The sequence below is a fragment of the Salminus brasiliensis genome, chromosome 19 (genome assembly GCF_030463535.1).
Source record: "Salminus brasiliensis chromosome 19, fSalBra1.hap2, whole genome shotgun sequence".
Lineage (NCBI taxonomy): Eukaryota > Metazoa > Chordata > Actinopteri > Characiformes > Bryconidae > Salminus > Salminus brasiliensis.
In genome coordinates, this window is record NC_132896.1 from 13,373,054 (window position 1) to 13,393,394 (window position 20,341).

At 40.5% G+C, this 20,341-nt stretch overlaps 1 protein-coding gene across 1 annotated transcript in view; it reads left to right on the forward strand.

Annotated features, from left to right (window-relative positions):
• snx25 (sorting nexin 25) overlaps positions 1–20,341 on the forward strand; it is a 57,855-nt gene that overhangs the window by 14,978 nt on the left and 22,536 nt on the right. Inside the window, exons 3-7 of the mRNA XM_072664047.1 lie at positions 1,182–1,398; positions 5,371–5,543; positions 11,406–11,580; positions 14,131–14,201; positions 17,139–17,329. Of these exons, the coding sequence (XP_072520148.1) occupies positions 1,182–1,398; positions 5,371–5,543; positions 11,406–11,580; positions 14,131–14,201; positions 17,139–17,329 (827 nt within the window). The remainder of the gene's footprint in view (positions 1–1,181; positions 1,399–5,370; positions 5,544–11,405; positions 11,581–14,130; positions 14,202–17,138; positions 17,330–20,341) is intronic.

Below are 20,341 nucleotides of genomic sequence, written 5' to 3' on the forward strand. Positions count from 1 at the left end.
TTTAGTGGACTGTCTCATCCAGCTTGGCTTCCTCTGCCTTTTAATCGAACTCACAACTATGCTGGACTTGTTTTTTATTTTTATTTTTTGCTGCCTGTTTTCAGAGCGTGACTCCACCAATCAGTGAACAGCGCCCCCACTCTGTGTCTCTCTTAAAGGCATGTTTTTAATTACTGTGGTATATGGTATTACCGCTGTACCGCCCAACCCTATGGAATACATCAAAATAGCTCTTGTGCCACAGTCAGCAAAAGCACATTTGTAGGAAAAAAGTAACTGCAGTTCATGAAAAGAACTCCTTGCCATATGTGAAGCATTGGGCTGCGTCTACCTTTCATTGGGTTTGTGTTGCCATGCATTTTACAAGCTGAGAACCGTCATTGTGAAAGAAGTGAAAGTGAAAGGTAAAGAAGTATGTGGACTGTTGAGGTAGAGTAATTTTGAAGAATATGACACTAATATGACTCTGATATGTCTCTGATATATAGTGTAGTTAGCAGCATTCTGAGCCTGGAGTAAGACCTATAGAGATGCCGTCCTTTGTTGCAGTCAGTAATGCATCAACACATTGAAGCTGTTATTTTAAGTGCCACATAATGTTGCTTTATTTATGTCTTTATTTTTTATGTGAACAGCATAGTGGATTATGCTGTCCTAAATAATCAAAGCTAGATTTATCCATCAGGCTTCTGTTTATGTAATAAAACTACAACTCCATATACATGCTTACAAAATTAATTTTATTTTATTTTTGGAAATTGGAAAACACACTCTAAAATAAGGTATTCTGACAAAATAAAAAATAATCCATGTAATTTTTTTATGGGTTTATTGGTTTATGTATTATTATTATTATAAAGGTCAGTGTTGTGATACTATGAGATGATGGATAATGCAGTCTAACTTTGTGTTCTGATGTCCCGAATTAGTTGTTCTGGGCCAAATAATTTCAGGTTTCAAATACCTTCTGTCTATAAAATTTCTGGTGTTAGCAAATGAAGGGGGAGGATAGAATGGTAGGTTGGGGCTGGTTCTCCATAGAATCATTTGAGTCGAGGAAATGACAATGTGTTTTTGTAAACCTGTGAGTTACATTCGTGTTTAACCCATGTGAAACCCATCAGTTGGATTCATTAAATATACTTCTCTTCCCTCGTCTCTTCTCCTCTCCTTTCTTCTAGTCTTTGACTACTGCTATAGGGACTATATCTTGTCGTGGTATGCCCCGTTGAGTCAAGATGAAGGGCAGCTGTATCAGATGCTGTCTGAAGATTTTTGGGAGATGATCAAGCAGCTGAGGGTTCGTCTCTCTGAGGTGGATGTCGTTAACGTGGTTTGTAACGACACAGTCAAGACCCTTCATTCCCATTTCTGTGACCTCAAGGCCGCCAACGCCAGGTATGCCAAAGGCACTGTGTGTGTAGCAATATGCTTTGGACTTTGGAGTCCACTGGTCTAAATGTTGAGCTTCATTCTATTTCTTTTTTTCATCATCATTAAATGGATGTGTTGTCATTGTTATGTTGGGTATGATCAACATATGAAATGAATATTTGCAACTTGGGAAATCGCCCATGTCCAAATTGGTTTAAATACTAGGCTTTTAATCCCCATTTAATCTGAACTTCAAACGCCTCTCTCTAGAAAGTGGTTGAAATGTTGTTTACACATTTCCATTAACAACAGAACACGTCAGATAGAAATGGTGTAATAGTAGCTCATACAGCTTAATTACAGCTATAGTGTTGGGCACTGTTCCCTTATGAAACAGAAGCCTTTCAGCTGTGTTACCGTGAAGATGCTATATTATCTTATCTGTGAACTCCTCCAAGGGAAGTGTGATTTATGTCAGATATAATAGAAATGCCTAGATGCTTTGTCTTGCTTTGCTTCAAGCTGCATGTAAACTGCATTTGTACAGACTCTCGAATTTACTGTCAGCAATACTGAGCCACAGACCGGATCTAGCAAGTTACAGTCGGTGTAACCAGTAAGTAATCGTGGAGGTAGAGATGTGAGGGCTGACAACATGCCATTACTCTCGCCAGCGAACTCATTTTGGCTTAATTATATACACGGCCATGTGGAAAAAATAGAGCATTCCATGAACACTTTTGTCAATGGACATTTGATCTGGATTTTAACAATATTGAGAGATGGTCATATAACTAAAAACATACAACCTGAAAAAATGTCTTTTAAAAATAATTAATAAAATGTAATTATTACAAATGTTTTATTTACATTAGAGAGGGCTTTCAATGAAAATCCCTCTTATTTTAGCAGGTTCAGCTCATAAGCAGACCACAAGATCTGTAAAGAAGTCTTTTCCCTGACCGCAACAGAGAGAATCGATCATTGTGTTGATGGCTGAGGTCCTTCACGTTCTTCCTAACCTTTGTTCAGCACCATTGTAGATGGACTGCAGGTCCAGTCTGATTGATTATCACAGCTAAATGCACCACCCTCTGGAAAGCCTTTCTGCTCTTCTGGATGCTGTCCCCCATCAGGAATGGTGCAGGTGTAGAAGTTCTGCAACACCTTGGAGGGTAGTCTGAACTATGTTATGCCTCTGAGGTGGTAGAGACTCTTTGGCGGCCTTTCTTCTCCAGGTAGATGATGTGACAGAGCTGTGACAGATCCTGTAAGATGTGAACTCTAAGGTACTTGAAACTGTCCACTCTTTCCACTGCAGTTCTGCTGATCCTGACAGCAGATCAGCTGTCCACTATGAATTCTTTACTGTATTAAAGAAAATGTGCGACCATCTGTCCAAAAACGAAGCTGAGACGCAGACCATGAAATATGACAGTAACCCAAGAAATTCCAGTAAATCCACCAAGGAATGGCTAAAAAAAATAATTCGTTGCCACATCAAAATCTATTCATGGGATGTCAGCTTTTTTGTACATGACTGTGTGTGTCATATGTGTGTGTGTGTATATATGTGAAGCCCGAACGGCATTTTAATGTTTGTTTTTTTACCTCTGGCTGCTTGCTGTGTCATTTAACATGTTAGCATTTCACAGAAAATGAAAGGAATCAAAGAATCCACATACCATATTTTTTTGCAGTGATGTATGAGATGTTCAGGCTTTGGCGTTTATCCATTTTCAGCTGCCAGAATCTTCCTAATGAGTCCTCCTGCTTTTCAGTTGCACGCACAAGCAACAAGGCAGAAGTTAGGCTTTGGCCTGATTAAATTGCTTTGCTGTCCGATTAGCTTTCACGTCTCGATGGGTCGGCTCTGAGAAAAGCTCGCCCGTATATTTTGAGACGCCACAGACACACTCCCACTTGCTGTTCAATATTTACTTGTCTCCAGACCAAAAACACACGCTTGTGCACGTAAAGACCCCCTAATGAAGACGCCCAGGGAATAAGCAGTTCTGGATGGTCCTCGTTTTAGTCATAGCAGTGCAGTGGGCGTGATGGATTTACATCCTCGGGACTATTGGCTTGGCACACACACACACAGATACAGGCAGATGTCTCAGAATGCTGTGATGCCATTGCCGGTCATGTCTTCATTGCTTTCTCTGTCTTTCAGCGATCGATCAGCAGAGCTCATTAGCTGAATGGAGTTCTTTTGAATTTCTCTTTCTCTTACTCTCTCCTTTGTACTCTTTAAGATCTTAATAATAAAATTAATTATAGTAATAAAACAAGTCCTTATCAAACGGTGATGTTAATTAATCGGATTTAGTCTCTAAACTATCACATTCCTTAAACTTCGATAAAACAACAGAAATATTAAATATAAATATTAAAGTAACTGGGGCCTGGAGTTCTCTTATCAAAAAAAATATATATGGAGACGCATAATATACAGAACATATATTGTTGCTCTTGCAGAAAAACCTTGTAGCTCAAAAATGGCAACTTTATTACAGATTATTTTGGGGTATTGCCATTGGTCCATTCATAATAAAATGTTGGCACAATGGAACTGCCAGATTCACATTATGTTGAACAGTGAAAATCGGCAGAGTTGGAGATCAAGAACAGTGATGTTACACACAGTCATAGCAGAATATTATGACCACCCCTCTTTTGAAATGAATTCAGACTATTATATTCGCTCAAGATACCGTATGGGAGCACTGTATAGTTCTCTAATTACAGACTGTAGTCCATCTGTTCTTCTGCATACTTTGTAGGCCTCCTTTCGCCCTGTTCTTCAAGACCTCTAGGGATAATATCTGCCCCTAGGGAACATAGGGCAGATATTATTTGGGTGGTGGGTCATTCTCAGCACTGCAGCGACATGGACATGGTGGGGGCGTTAGTGTGTGTTAAACTGGTTCGACAATTCGAGTTCGGACGATGCTACGACCAGAAAGTCACTAATCAACAGTGTGTTATGTAGCATGTTTTTGCCAGCACTGCTAAAACCACAGGTTGTTAATATCAACTGATATTATTGGCCAACTGATCAACCGTTCAGGCTCCCATGTAGTGTTATTTGATATTTGATAATTATTAAACTAATTTTCCCCAATATTTCCATATATTCTAGTAATATTTGTTTTATATAATGATTTTTTGGCTTGTGCTGTTATTCTCATTCCCCTAAATTTATTTTATTTAGTTGTTAATATTTTCTTTTGTTTTTAACTCTCATTGGGCATTAAATTAAAGTCCTTATATGTAGGTTTGTTTACTTGGTGGCCCTCCTTGCAATTCCGCTGGGCAGTTATTTCCGGTCACACAAGACCAGGCTCCCATCTGAATGAGAACGAAGTACCTGAAGGTCAAATTACCATTTCGTATTTGAATTACTGTTAAAAACACCACATTGAGGGGAGCATGTTGACCCGCCGCTCACCGGTAACCAGCAAACTAATTGGCTCTAATTGGTTCTCATTCATGGCCGTTCTTCTCATTTAGAACGTCTCTGGCCTTATTGACCAACCGTTCTTAAGAAGTAAATTTCATCTTTTCTTAAACCCAACTTACACAGTTTTCACAAAGATTGTGACATTCACCAGTATTTTTCATATTTAGGGTTTGTTGGATTTCCGAGGGCAATGGGATCCATCATTCATCTGACAGAGACTTTTTGTTGGGACGTTTCTCATATTAACATATTTAAGAAAGTTCTTCGAACGATATTGGAGTCCCGTTGTCTTTTTGTATCTCATCCTCTGTTTCCTACTGCTAATCCTCCTTAAGCCACGTTCAGCTGTGTTAAAGTGCTATAGAAATAAAATTGATTAATGGTAATATTTTCATCTAACCTGTTTCTGTCCACATCTCTCTCTGCCTCCCTCCTTTTCACCATTCTTACTTCCGTTATCTACTCACTGCCTTTCTACATTCCTCTTATCCCTTGCTCACTTCTTGTGGCCCTGCTTACCCCCTCTTCAGGCAGGAGGAGTCTCCGAGGCCCTTGCCGCTGCACCCGTGTCTGCGCAGTCCGGAGGAGGAGCTGCAGTTTCTGCGTTGCTGCTCGCGCCTGCTTGTGCTGTGTGCGCTGCCCGCACATGACGCTCGCTGCCGAAGCCTCCGCCTCGTCCTGGTCGAGGTCATTGCCACTAAAGGTGACCCTCAACACTCACTCTTTCTCTCTTTCTCTCTCTCTCTCTCGCCTCAACACCATGCTAAACCTGCATGCAGTTAGGGATGGATTATAGTCTACCTGCAAAGCAAAGCATTCTCTAATGCAGCACATATGCAGCATGTTGCTTGATAACCTACCAGTTTTCTGCTGGTCTGTCTGTGATTTTTAAGCGATTTCAGTGTATTCAAAAAAAACTCAGAAAAGCAAAGACAATACGTATATAAGCACTAAGCTCAGAACAGTAAGCCTAGGCAGTATTCAGTAGATCTGTAACAGCAATGTCTCTTCACTAAACATAATTCAATTGCAGCATAGCTCATCATTTACAGATCAGGTGACAGTTTCTGCAGATTGAAGTGTTCAACAAAAGTGAGCAAAGTTTAACATTTTGAATATAAATTGTCTGGGTGTAATAATTAGTACAGCGGTACAGTCGGAATATATATGAAAAGTCCAAACAATATAATTTTTTTTTATAGCTGTAAATATAAGTGTATTATATCATATAGCTCATACATGTTAATAATAGTGGGCAACGTACTGTGATACATTATCTTTATTATGATAAATTACATCACAGTAAGCATTTCTGAGTGTTTCATGGGTATCAGTATTCCAACACTCAACACCAGATACTTGTATTTGGCAGATTTGGACTGGTAGTGTATATTTACTGTCTGAATTACATAGTAACAATGAGCTGATTGAATGGAATATTTTTTTTCGTAATATAGAAAATATAACTCCACTGTTTATTCACACACCTCAGAAAAACAAAAGATTGTGTTGCATAATGTGTATTGTGAATGTGATTTTTTTTTGTGCTAGATTCTATTATAATGATGATCTATAATAAGAAGAATTAGGAATAATAATAATAATAAAAAGAATAATAATAACTAATAGACACTAGCATTTCTCAATGACACTACAGGTGTAAGGATCGAACACACGTCTGCTCTGATTCATGACAAAACCAGACATTGCCTTTTTTCAACTACTGCCAATGTGGCATTGGTAATTGGCTAGCTGTTAAAAAGGGTAAAAACAACCCCCAAAATTTAAAAGGGGCAGAAGGCTTAATGCTACTGTTGTTAAGCAGCAGGAGCATCCAGTATCTCAATTTGGCAGCGCACAGCGGAATGCATTCATAAATGTGTTGAAAATCATTTTATTCAAAAAACAGTGAACAGTGTTTTTGTGTTGAATGAGTAACAGAGGCTTCGTTAGGAGGTAAAGAGCCAACACTGTTAATTAGTACAATGTTGGATGCTGATGAGGAAGTCTTCTCTGTCTTTTCTCCTCAGTGGAGAACGTGTTAACATGTTCATTTGTCAGAGACTTCTAGATTTGCTGTTTCCCATCTAATTTCAACTAGAACAGTTAACAGCTAAAGAAATCAAGGGTCTTAAAGTGTCTCCTGCTTTTGTTGAAGGACCTGTCTTTACTGTCCAGGGAAGGCTTTCTACTAGATATTTTGGACCATTGCTGTAAGGATTTGATTGCATTCAGCAACAAGATTGTTTGTGAGGTCAGGATGTTGGATGACCACCACCCCACCTCATCCCCAACTCCCCAACTTATATTAAACGTATTTGATGGAGCACCACCATTTTTAGAGAACACCTTATCAGTGCTCCACAGCTCAATGCTTTACCTCTAGCCCATTCCTTGCAATAGGTTCATGTTTACCTGCTTCACAGAGTCCTTTTCTATTGGTAATACTTCTCTACAAGGACTAGACAAACGGTGTGTGTGTGTGCATTTGCACATCTGTGCTTAAAGCTTAAAGTAGCTGAAAGCATTCATTAGAAGGGGTGTCCACAAACATTTGGAAATATTGTGTACATAACACCGCAGAATGACTCCTATGTTGGATGCATGAGGATTCTGCCCGAGAGATTGTGTAATCACATTAAGAGCACTGATTGGATCATGATGTGCTCATAGTTTTTCTTCGATCGACTAATAAAATTGCTCAGGTGACATTCAGCGCGTAACACCATGTGTTGCATTCTCCACAGCAGCAGTTCTGGACACAAACACAATAGAAAATGCTGAAACTGTTAGATTATGTTCGTTACATAGTAAGATAATTAGGACAACAGCTCTGTGAACTCAGGTTAGTGAGGCAAAACAATAACAACAGAAATTGGCTGCATTTTTTACACCAGGCCCAAGTGGCTACGGAATACCTCCGTTCACATCCCTTGGTATTTATTTATTTAGTTATATTTTTATATTTTTACAGTTTTAGATAACCAATTGCCCAACCCACTTGTTAGTACTCTGCCTCTATCAAATGTAATGCTCCCGGCAGTGACATATGTCTACTCTATCAACATGCATAACCAGCCACAATCTCTTTTCAATGCAACATCACTGGGCAACCAGTGAGCTCTGAGGAAAGCACTGGGTTCCCAGCTTTTATTCACTGGATAGCAGGTGCACATACCTGCCAGCAACACACTGCAGCAGTGTGGGAAGAAAGAGAACCATCTACCCACCTGGGAAGAAAAAGGCCAATTGTGCTCTCTCCGGCTCCGGCTGCTGATGGCAGGCAGCAAGATGCTAATTCCTAATAAATACATCTACATCTACATTGGACTGTGGGTAATTTCTCTGGATATAATTGTACTTTGCATGATCAAGCATTAATTACAAGCAACTTTACTTATGTTTTCTTATGTATTCTTGACCCTTGTATTGTGTAAAGATTTACAGAGTCATCAGACTTTGAACAATCCGAAAGGAAAATGAAAAAGATGGGCGCTAGCCTGATTGCAACAGCTGTTCGGTTTTACATCTGTTAGCAGTTAGCGGATGAGTCATGCTTTTAAAGCAGCGCCAGTGATTAATATGGTTCAATAATTAGCAGGAAGCATCTGACTACAGACAGTAACCTGCTACACATATGGGTCCTACATCAATTTGCATTGATGTACTGTGCTCTTAGAGTCTTCATGTACCAGAGATCCACTCTGAATGATTCATTCGGTCCATAGGAAAGATGGCATATTTGGAACACAAGCATGGCATCTGTGAACACAGGAACAGGCAGCACGTATTGAACAGATGACTCCAGTACTGTGTGTGTTTTCATGTATATAACAGAATTGGCTCGGACAAACAGAGGAGGGCAAATATGTTTGTCTCGCAGACTCACTCAGAGCAGCAGGGTGACAGAAATGTACTCACAGAGCCTAATTTAATCCCTTATTTTTGTTACTAAGCAACATCCAGCACTGCAAACCCTTGCTTTTTGTGTCTGTTTTGCTTTCTTTGTAGGACTTTTTTTGCCCCCCGGAGAACAGGATTGCTTACACCGTCCACTTAACAAACTGTTCTCCTTTGAGCTGGCGTAGACCCACGTAATACCCTGCTTGGCATCAGCAAGAGTAGGGCACTTTAAGACCTGCTAATCAGATTTGGAAACTTTGTTTTTGGCTCGAGCACAGAGGTCCTCACTGCTTTCAGTTTATCCGTCCATAATTTCATTTGAGGGACAGGGGGTAGTCCACTCTGGGTTGTACTGTAGCTGTCTTGACTATGATCTTCATCTCCAATCGTACATCTAATCAAATCACGGAAAGCAGTTATCTGCAATTTGCCATGAAATCACTATTAAAAGGCAATCTCAGAATGAGTCACAGAGAGGGCAGGTTGAAAAGTCCTCAGACCTCAGGGTTCACTCAATGTTCTGTTTCAACAGTAGAAGCCTACATTGTAAGCACCAGCAGGTTAATTTAAATCAAATCATTTAAGCTTTGTTAAAAAAAAAAAAAGTAAGTTTGGGTTGAATGTAGAAAACACTGTTAGTATTGTGTTAGAACATGTCACATACATTAGACTAGAATAAACCAAGTCTTTAAATTCAATTAAAAGGTTTGCATAAATTTTAAAAAATGTTAATTGTTAATTAATAATACGAATTGTTAATTGACTAATATCAACTATTGACAGTATAACCATTAATAATGCGCCAATAATACACACTTTAATAATGAATGGTGGTGCAAGAGTTTTTAAACTTGCATGGGTCCTGGGACTAAACGTAATTATAATAAGCTGATTCAACTCATAGACCCCATCTGAATGTAGAAAATCATCATAATAGTTCATTAATATGTAGGATATGTCCGGTTTTATGTGCAACAGGCGTAACTGTGGAATTACTGTGTAGGTGTAATTTCAATGTCAGTGAACATAAAGGAAAGCATTAATGTTTTAGTGTTGCATGATCATAAAGTGTTTTGTGTGTTTGGTTTCCTCTGCAGTATCGAGCGGATTTACTTTAAATCAGGCGAACTGTCTGGGGTCCTTAGGGGAGCCTGCTAAGTGTTTGTGCTGTTTTTGATGCATCTGAAATATGCATCAAAAACACCCAGGTGTTTGCTCAGATTAGATGTGGGTTTTTTGTATGGCCAGACTTTGCATTTCAGGTTGCAAATATTGCAAAGATAGTTGTTTTCGTCAGTTCAGCTCCATCCATAAACCCTGATGTTCTATTGTATCTAGTGTTTTGGCCTTGACTGCTTTTTTTGAATGAGACATTGTTCAGGGTGGTCAAACAGAATAGAGTGCATACATCCACACAGACATTACAAGTGGACATAAAGGAAAAAAACAGATAACCTGGAGAAAAATAAAGAATATGGTCACTTTTAAATCGCCATTATTGACTCATTTCTCATGCTGTGCCTAACCCTAGCTGACTGAGTCATTTCTCTGCACAGAACTTGCACAAGCACCGTTTTGCAGCTCTTATTAGTCCCTGCCATTCTGTAGAAAAATGGCAAATGGGACCCATATTTAAATCTACCAGTCATATCATTCTCCCTTAGTTCCTCTTCTCTCACTATGTCTGGTAAAGAGCTCATGGTTGCGGATGGGTGTGCACTCAGCTGCACTCTCAGGCTGGCAGCCTTGCACTAATTTGCAGAGTGAGGCTTCATCCATCCAGCTCTGTTTCCCTGTAATGGACCAGTGGCTCTGGGCCATCTGCTGAACAGTTGACATTGATGCATTTTACGTTGCTTTTGGCATCTCAGCGTCTTGGGAGTTATGGCTATATCTGCACACAGTGTACTGCATTACTCTATGTTGTGTAGTAATGTCTGCACATACTGTACTGCATCACTGTACTATATGTCCACTATGGTAATGTCTGCACATACTGTACTGCGTTACTGAGCTGTATCTTTATATTGCATGACACTGCTGTATTTTCACTATAGCAATGTGTGTACACACTATACTGCTAGATCTTTACTATGATGATGTCTGCACATATTATACTGCATTACTGTTATATTTTAAGCATAGTACTATTTGCTATAGTAAAGTATTTATAGTAAAGTAACATTTATATTGTGCCTAACTAAAAACAACAGAAACACCATCCATATGTACACACAGTTCCCCAAGACCAAGGCAAAAGCTCCCCAGACCAAGGTATAACGTTACTTGACTATCCCAGATAGGGTCTTTATAAGCATAAGGAAATATCCACTCAGCCTGAGAGGCCTCAGTACAGTCACTCTGATGACCAGCATAAGAGGGCTTCACAAACGACGTAGAAACATCAGCAACGTTATAAAGTCGCTGTGGCAAAGAACTAAGGAAACCTACAAGCTGCAGTATAAAGTTGTTTAAGTGCTGGTCTATGGCTTTTGTGTGTGTGTGTGTGTGTGTGTGTGTGTGTGTGTGTGTGTGTGTGTGTGTGTGTGTGTGTGTGTGTGTGTTATATAGGTTTCATTTAAATGGGATTTATTAAATGTCTTTTTATTTATTCTCTCTCTGTCTCTGTCTCTCTCTCTCTCTCTCTTTGTCTCTCTCTCAGTGCTAAAGCCATTGGTGGAGGTGCTAAGTGATCCTGACTACATTAACCAAATGCTTTTGGCTCTGCTAGAGCATCGTGAGCAACATAAAAAGGCATACATCTACGCAGACTCCTATGAAGATTTCTTCAAACTTATCAGTAACAGCACTGACATCGACTTCCTCAAACAGCTCAGGTGAGGAACGCATCGCCATGCTCTGACATTTTCTATCCTGTCTTTTGTGACGCCACTGAATCTCATACACATGCTGATCTTGAAGTTGGCCAGACAAGGATCTGTTAAGGGAGATCATTAAATCTGTATGTGTGTCATGTCCATGTGTGTTTGTGTCCAGTCCGGATCATGAATGCGGTGGTTCATTAAACACAGCAAACAGTTCACATTGCAAACCTATTGCTGTTGTAAATCTTGCGCTTGTCGGTTTGTGCCCTTTCATTTCCTAATTGAGTTTCTTAGCTATGATTTGTAGGGGCCATCGATCAGTTGTGGTTGTTTCAGAAGCCTGAGATGCCGAATGACTCACTAATAGGGAATTTATTTTTGTGATTCGTCTTCATACTTCACGCTCAGGTTAATTAGGAATAAAAGATTCTAGACAGTCTTTTGTTTCTCATTATGTGTGGCTATATTGCTTGGGTGTACTGCTGTGGGATACAAGATTTAGGTCTACTTGTGTCAGACAAGACTAAATATAGATTTGTTATTTCATTGAGTTGAAGCACTGCAAGGCAGCTCTAGAGTTTGGCCCTGTTTGAGTGCTTGAACTGGCAATGAGTCATAAGATAAGACTCATAAGACTTCTAAAAACTTAGTGCTCATGGTCTAAGCCAATGAAAGTTTAATAAGTGCACAGAGCCCTTTCATCAAAATTAGATGGCTTGTTGGTATCAGTGAGTACTGAAATCAAACCATTTTCTGCAGATACACTAGATGGATAGAAAAAAGTACACAGTACGACTACAGGAGCTTTTTTCACCTCCCATTCTAAACCAATATGCTCTAACATGCAATTTTAAATTGTGCCCATTCATCCACAAGAGCATTCTTAAGGGTCAGAAACATTGAGATTTCCCTGCACTGGAACTAAAGGGCCTAAAAGCCAACCACTGAAAAACAACCCCATAGCATTATCCCTCCTCCTCCAAACTTTACAGTTGGCACAATGCAGTCAGACAGGTATTGTTCACCTGGCATTCGCCAAATCCAATCTGGTCCATCAGACTGCAAATTAAGAACCTTAATTTGACACTGAACAGAACATGTTTCCAGAAGTTATATATTCCAGAATATAAAGGAGGGAAGACATTTCACAAAGTGCTCAAATTCAATGAGCTCTTTGGAGCGACCCAGGCAGACTGCATGGCTAGGTGCTTGATTTTATACACCTGTGGTTGTGGGACTTAAGTATTGGACTGAATTTAGATGTTTTATTTTGTCCATATAGTGCATTGCTGGGCGGCTATTAGACTGGTAAAGAGCTATTAGAAGAATGTACACATTTCTAACCTAGTCTAAAATAGAAGACACATTAATGCTGTAATGTCATGTGTTCTTAATGGAACCAAACCTGGTTCCTCTATAGCATCACTCAGAGAACCATTTGAAGCTCTTGTGGCTCTGTTTCCATGACAACCCCCCTATCCGTTTTTTTTTGTTTGTTTGTTTGTTTTTTTTTTTTTTTTTTGCAACTGTAATCACAGTCTATTGTTATGAAATTAAATCAACCTCAAGTCCTAAAAAGGGATTTCAGACAATGGCCTATGCAAAGCAGGTTTCTGTAACATGGTGGTTAATGAATCTTAAACATCTTCATCCTTCCAGGTCTTGAAGAGAAACAGAGGTGAAGGGAAAAAAAGCAACCATGACGCGCTGATACAATAGTACGAGGATCCTCTATCAGCCATCTTTTGGCTCGGTGGGGTCAGCTAACAAGCCTGTTGCTAGGCAGTGCTCATAAACACAAGGCGTAAGATAAAGCAGAGCCAGCAAAGATGAGCCAAAATGACTTCCTTTCATAAGACATGAAAAAGAAAGGGAACAGAAACCATGGTAATCTAAATTTTAAAATGTGACCTTAAAAAAAAAAGGACACTGTAGATTGTCAAGAAGCATTCAAGATCAGCATGACACAACCTAGCAAAATGTTGTCTAATCATTAGGCGGGTTATTTGGTGCTAATTTAAAGGCGGCTTTGACCCTTCATCACCTACTCATGAATTCCTGTCACGTGAAGCTTTCAGTGTTTGCTTATCCATGCTGTAGGATAGAATTTTCCAGTGCCAATCTTCCCATCTAAACACAGTCAGTATCCTGAGCAGGTCTCTGAACTTCTAAAATTACTTCAATTTGACTTTCATGAGCTCATTTTATTCAAGACATCTTTCTTTCCCTCTTGTCTTTCCCCTTAAGAGCTGGAGGGAGCAGTAATTTTTGGCAAGACGAACCATTCATTCATTCATGGCAATACTACAACCTTGGATTAATTCTCTCCATGTTCCCTAATGAAACATAAGATGATTTAAGATCTTAATGGCCTATTTCATTGCAGGTTTGGAGGGGTTTTGGTTGTAATTTTGCACTGTGGACAGTTTGTAATGATGGCAAATTGTTCTCCTGTCCTGTCCCAACCGATTGCACTCAATTTTCCTTTGTTTTAAATAAAGTGCTGCTGTTTGTTACAATTCCACAGAAGTAGTAAATTGCACCTCTTCCAACCCGTTCTAGGTATCAGATAGTTGTGGAGATTGTTCGAGCGACTACTCTCAGCAGCATCCCACAGTTCAAGAAGCAGAAAGGTAAGCCTGTCTTTGTCCTTCCGGTTAGGTATCTTCTATAGCAGGAGCTCCCAACCCTGGTCCTGGAGATCTACCATCCAGGACCAGGAATTTTTGAGATGCCAAAGACAATAGAGTTTTTTCAGTTTGTCAGTTGTGTCTCTTTACTTGTCTTCTGACATACATGCATAACTAACTGGGGTCACATGTCTGAGACCTTTTAGCTATAGTTCTTTAAAAGGTATTTAGAGGAACTGAAAATGTGAGAGTTTTACAACTGACCCACAAATGTCCACAATAGACTTTTGTGTTTCTCCCTGGTCTTCTAAAACCAGCAGGGTTGGGGTTGAGTTTACTCCAGTTCAGCTGCTTCAGGAGATGGTTCGATTTGAAATCCTTCCACATATTTATGTGCTGAATAGTCGGTATGGAATGTAGAATGTTTTTGCTCCATCTAATGAAACTGACCCCAGCAAAAGTAAATGAGAAGTCTATGCATCTACAGTCACTATAGCAAAGTTATTCCACTTCTTTCAGTCCAGCTATTTGCCTGTCTGATACTGGCAGGTCAGTAATTGCAGCCAGATTGGCTTGCTGGCTCATTAAATGTGATTAGAGACAGAAGGCAGTGCAAGCCAGAGATGGCATTTAACATGTCCCCTTCCAGTTACTCTGTAGTCCATAAAGCATAGCAACTGCTATTCAACTAAATGTCCCTGGCTGACAGTTTAAATTGTGTTGCGTTTTCACTGAGCTCTTGGTCCTTCTCTTTTGTTCTCAGAGAAAATTACCATTTTGGGATTTAATTGAGTATGAATATGAAGTCCCATCAGGTGGTTTAGCGCAGTAGTTTAGCAGAAATATATGTAATGAAATCCTCTGTCTTCACAGATTGTGATATTTAGTCATGGACCGCTAAATCTTAAACCCTGCAAAGCCAGATAGCAGATACACTAAACATCCAAAATGTATCTAGCCATGTTCACCAACTGGTGTATTACTTTAATATTCACCCATTGCTGACCTCGCTTGTATAATCTCCATACAAAAACACAGGACACTGCCATTTAAATTGAACGCTCTGGAGCAGCAGGCATATAAATAGCCACCAACACTTGAGCTTCTCTCAAGGCATAATGCATGATCTTCAAAGCAATGTCACAACATCTATAGTGTAAAGTCTGAAAAGTAAAGGCTGGTACTGCAGTATTTCCCCTCAGGAAAATCCCCAACACCATCTTAAGGGCCATTCCATGAGTTGATTAGCTTGAAGCTTATATTATGAGCTTGTATTATGAGTCCTTGGAGGAGTAAGGTTTCCAAGGTATTCGGTGAACATGGGTGTCATTTGTGACCTGATGTGTTTTGAAAAGATTGTGGACATGGGCTCCTGAGTGGAATCCTTGGTGATGTAGCAGCCATATGTGGCTGGGAGTCTCAGAGTTTTTTTTGTTTGTTTGTTTGTTTGTTTTACATTTTGGCCTTTTTGTATATGCAAAAATGTGGTAAATGGGAAACCCACTAGTGATTTCAAAGCAGGTAACAAAATGCTGTATGACGTAGCTTTAAATGCACTTTAAACCAAAGCTTATAGCCTGACAAATGTACATCAACATCAAATGAATGTAAACCGCTCTTGGGGAGCGAGGGTGCTCCAGTGCTGTTCGGTGCGCCCTCCCCTTCCTTGTACTGCAAGGAGCCACTTGTGTAACATGAGTGCGACGCACTTCCGAGTGCTGAGTCAATGTTGAAAAAGGCATTGAAGCGGGCCATCGTGTAGAACCCCTTGGACAGACACACACACAATATTTGCCAGGAATATAAAATGACTTTGAATCAATGGAGCTATTTTACACAGCTTGTTAATGTGTCTGAATGAGAGCAGGCTTGCTTTTGAGAAAGCAGAAGAGCAACAGCTCCTGATCCAGGCTGATGTGAAGTGTTTGAAGTGTTTGACTGATTGATTTTGATTTATTTATTTATCTATTTATTTATTTAGCTTCTTATCTGGATATTCTGTCAAGCTGTTTGTTGGTCAGGCGGGTTCTTTGTCCTCTTTCCTCATACCTAGCAGCTCCAGCCACCCTATAATGAACCAATCAATAAATCCTCACAGGGCTGTCACTGTGTCACATTCTATTAAAGCAAGCAGAGACTGTGAAAAGTCCCCCATATCTCCTGTCTCTTGCTCACGCTCAAGCTCTCGCTCTTGCTCTCTCTCTCTCTCTCTCTCGCTCTGTTAGACTCTCTCACTCACACTCTCACTCTTTCTTGCTATCTTTGCACTCTCTCTCTCTCTCTCTCTCTCTCTCTCTCTCTCTCACCCTCTCTCACCTCCTCCCTTTTTGTTCCCTTTTCCTGCTCTCGCTTTGTCTCTCTCAGACAAAGCGTGCTGAGAGGACGTCTGTCCTCAGTGACTGCTCATTTTTCTGCTTCTTTAACTTTTGCGTATTGTGTCTGTGCTTTAGAGGTGACTCTTTCTTGTTATAGAAGTATGTTTAGAGAAGTCAGAACACACCCATGCTGTCCTAAACACAGCGGTGCTGTAGACAAAATATGAAAGAGACGGAAAGCTTTCACATATAACTGTAATCAACATCTCCACAAAAAAAAAACTCAAGTGGTTGTCTTCTCATCAAGGTTCATTGTTGGGATATTGAAATGTTGGAGGAGGAGATGGTTTCAGTGTTGTGTGGGCCTCCTTGTGTTACAGGGAGGCTCACTGCCTCGCATGACACATTTTCAACATGAAACAAATGTAAGCTAAATGCAAGGCAGTGTGGCGCCTGTCCTCCTACTCCCTGTTTTATGGCCTGAAATGATGGTTTCTCTTTCATCTTCCTGCAGTTGGGCTCATCAGAATTTTCTTCTCGTCTCCTCTTGCTTTTCTTCTCACCCCCCCCTCCCATCTTTCTCTATGTACTCTCTCCCCGTCTCTCTCTCTCTATCCCTCTGTAGACAGTAAAGGGAAGGAGGTAGCTGCTATGAAGGCAGACCTGCTGGGAACTAGGGATATCAAGCGCTACATCAATCAGCTCACGGTGGCTAAGAAGCAGTGCGAGAAGAAGATCCGGCTGCTAGAGGGTCCCAACTGCGAGCAGCAGGATGACTGCAACCAGGATGAAGGATTTGGGCCTCAGGGCCAGAAGGTGAGGAGACTCTAATGGAGCCTTCCTGATCTATGAGGTGCCTTAAGGAGAAATGAAATTCTCCTTGGAAGGTGGAAGGTTGTAAACAGACAATGTTCGAGGGAGATTTGTGTTCACAAACATGGGAGATTTCTCATGTGCTTCCTTGGTCTAAAGGACCACAGTGTTTTGTCATTTTCCTTTAATATAAAGTAGATTTTCTGTGCCTTTTTTCGGCATAAGAGGTTGGTGTATGCCAACACTAGTGAGGTTTTCAAGTGGACCACTGGGGTCTAAGATACAAAATCTGCTTTTTTGAGTTCATGATAAAAACCCAATGCATTTACGTACACTACGTGGAGAAACGTATTGGGACACCTGCTCATTTATTGTTTTTGAGAAAGCAAGGTTATTTAAAAAAAGGCTATTAAAGAGTGCATCCTGCTGTCCAGGGTAGCTTTTCTACTAGATTTTGGAGCATTGCTTTGAGGATCTGACTGCATTAAGTGACGACAGCAATAGTGAGGTCAGGATGTTGGATGATCATCACCCTGCCTCATCCCCAACTCCTTTACTCATACCAAAAGTATTGGATGGAGCACAATTATTCAATAGAACCCACTGTCCCACTGATCCACAGCTTCATGCATTCATTAGAAGGGCTGTCCAATTAATATTTGGACATATAGTGTACATGTGTAACTTCCTGTTCAACCTACATCTCCTGGATTTGACTATGAATTTATGCTGAAGTTGTAAGGATTCTTTTAACCTGGACTACTAAGTATAGGGCAGGCAGTCAGATTAGAGTTTTATATACACTGAACTGTTTACTGTGGTACAGTTAACCAAATATGAGGGTTCTTCAAGCCCTACTTTCAAAGAATCTTGTTGTACCTGATTAATTATACGCTATATGTCGAAATGTTTGTGGACACTTCTGCTTTAAGTTGCACACGTTGCTGACACAGATGTCCAAATGTGCGCACACACACAGCTTATTTAGTCCCTGCAGAAAGTATTTTCAGTGTAATCTGATTCTTTGGAGCAGATAAACATGAACCTATTGGCACCTTCTTCTAGAGAGTAATAAAGCACCCCAGCATTGAGCTGTGGAGCAGTGGAACTGTGTTCTCTGGAATGAACGATAGTGCTCCATCCAATACTTTTGGGATAAGCTGGGAAGTTGAGGATGTGCAGAGGAGTTGGGGATGAGGTGGGGTGGTGGTTATCTTTTTTTAAATTTTTTTTTAATACCCTTGATTCTGGAAGAAACAATGAATGAGTGAGTGTCCCAATACTTTTGTCTATTTAGTGAATGAGTTGAGTGATGAATATAAAATAATTTGTAAACTGTTTCTGGTTCATAACCCCACACACAAATATCATAGGCAGACCTCAGAGGATAACATACGTTAGAAAAGTAGGATATGGGCCCCTTGGCATGAAATCAATGTGAGTTGATTGACTGAGTTGAGCAGTTTCTATATTGTTCACTGCAGACCAGCCACACCCTGCTTGTGTTTTTTGCAAACGGTGTGTTTGTCTTTTTTCCTTCCTGTAAAGGAATAGTTTTACTGTATTTTGTTCATCAGTATTACGACATAAGGCTTTTTCAGTACTGATGCAGTAAATAGTCCATTCGAAAAGTGAATGCACTACTGCTGTGGACACTGATCATAAAGTAGCTAGCTATGCTAACCCAAAATTCCAACAGGCTATTTGATATTATTTGTAGCGTACCTTTTATGTGTCGATTTTGTGGAGGCCGATGGGTGAAGTGGACCCGTGGACTGCTAGTGAGGCTGTCAGGCAAGACGTTAGTCTGAAAGTCTTACAACGTGTCCCCTTAACTGCTTTATAACCGAGGCATTTCTTTGGGTAAGGATGTTCTGGTTGGTTTTCCCTCCACAAAATGATCAGAGCAGTTTGTGTGGATGTTTTCAATGTAGTGCCTTCAAGCACAGAGGCAGGTCCCCTCTACATTGGAAGACGATGGATAGTTATATGGTGCTCCACACCACTTCTCTCTTTTTGTGTTGAGTCTCTGTCCACACCCCTCCACACCCCCTTTTTTTTTTTTTTTGCTGCTCCGTTCTCTCCTCTGTCTCTCTGTCGCCTCTCTCAGAGGAGATGTGCGCTACAGCAAGGGGGAAGACCTCTTTGCCCTGCTCTTAATTGTATTACATGCTGTTCTTGTCAGGGCCACATGGGGCTGTCATAATGCAGCTCACAGACAGAGCTGTCTCAGACTGTCTCAATGGGCTCCGTTTAATGGATCCAGCTATGAGCTGCACGTTCACATTGGTCTTTGGGAAGACACTGACAGTTCTTTCCGCTCTGATGGACTCATGGTTATTCTTAGATGCTCAGTAGCTTCATGCTCAGCAGGCCATGGTCCACCGACCGCCTGACATGCCTTTGTTTTCTTACTGACAGATTTCATGAACGTGTTTGAGATTAGTCTGCGTGTCAGACTCTGTGCCTCTAGATCATGTTGAATCCCCTAGTCAGGCTCTGCCCCAGGCAATGGGATTGGCTTTGAATGTGAGTGAGGGCGTTGGTTTGTGATACACTATATGTCCAAATGTTTGTGGACACCCCTACTTTAGGTTGCACCCATTGCTGACACAGGTGTGCAAGTGTGCACACACAGCTGGTCAGTCCCTGTAGAAAGGTGTTGCCAATAGAATAGGACTCTCTGGAGCAGATAAACATGAATGTATTGGCATCATGCCTGATGGTTAGAGGGGTATAAAGCCTCCCAGCGTTTTAGAATGGTTGGGGAGTTAACAGTTGTTCGTAATTGAGCATTTAAACTTTGTGTAATACGATACTCAGCATGAATACAATCCAGGCTCCCCTGCATGGACAGCTGTCCATGTGCATTTGTTGACAAGCTGAAAAATACAGAGCCAGCTTTGAAAGTGAAAGAAACTAGTTGCAGGCATTCTAGGCATGTCATTGCTTTAATGCCACATTATAATTGAGATAAATGTTGAGCTGTGCTGGTTGAACATATTCAAGGGGTTG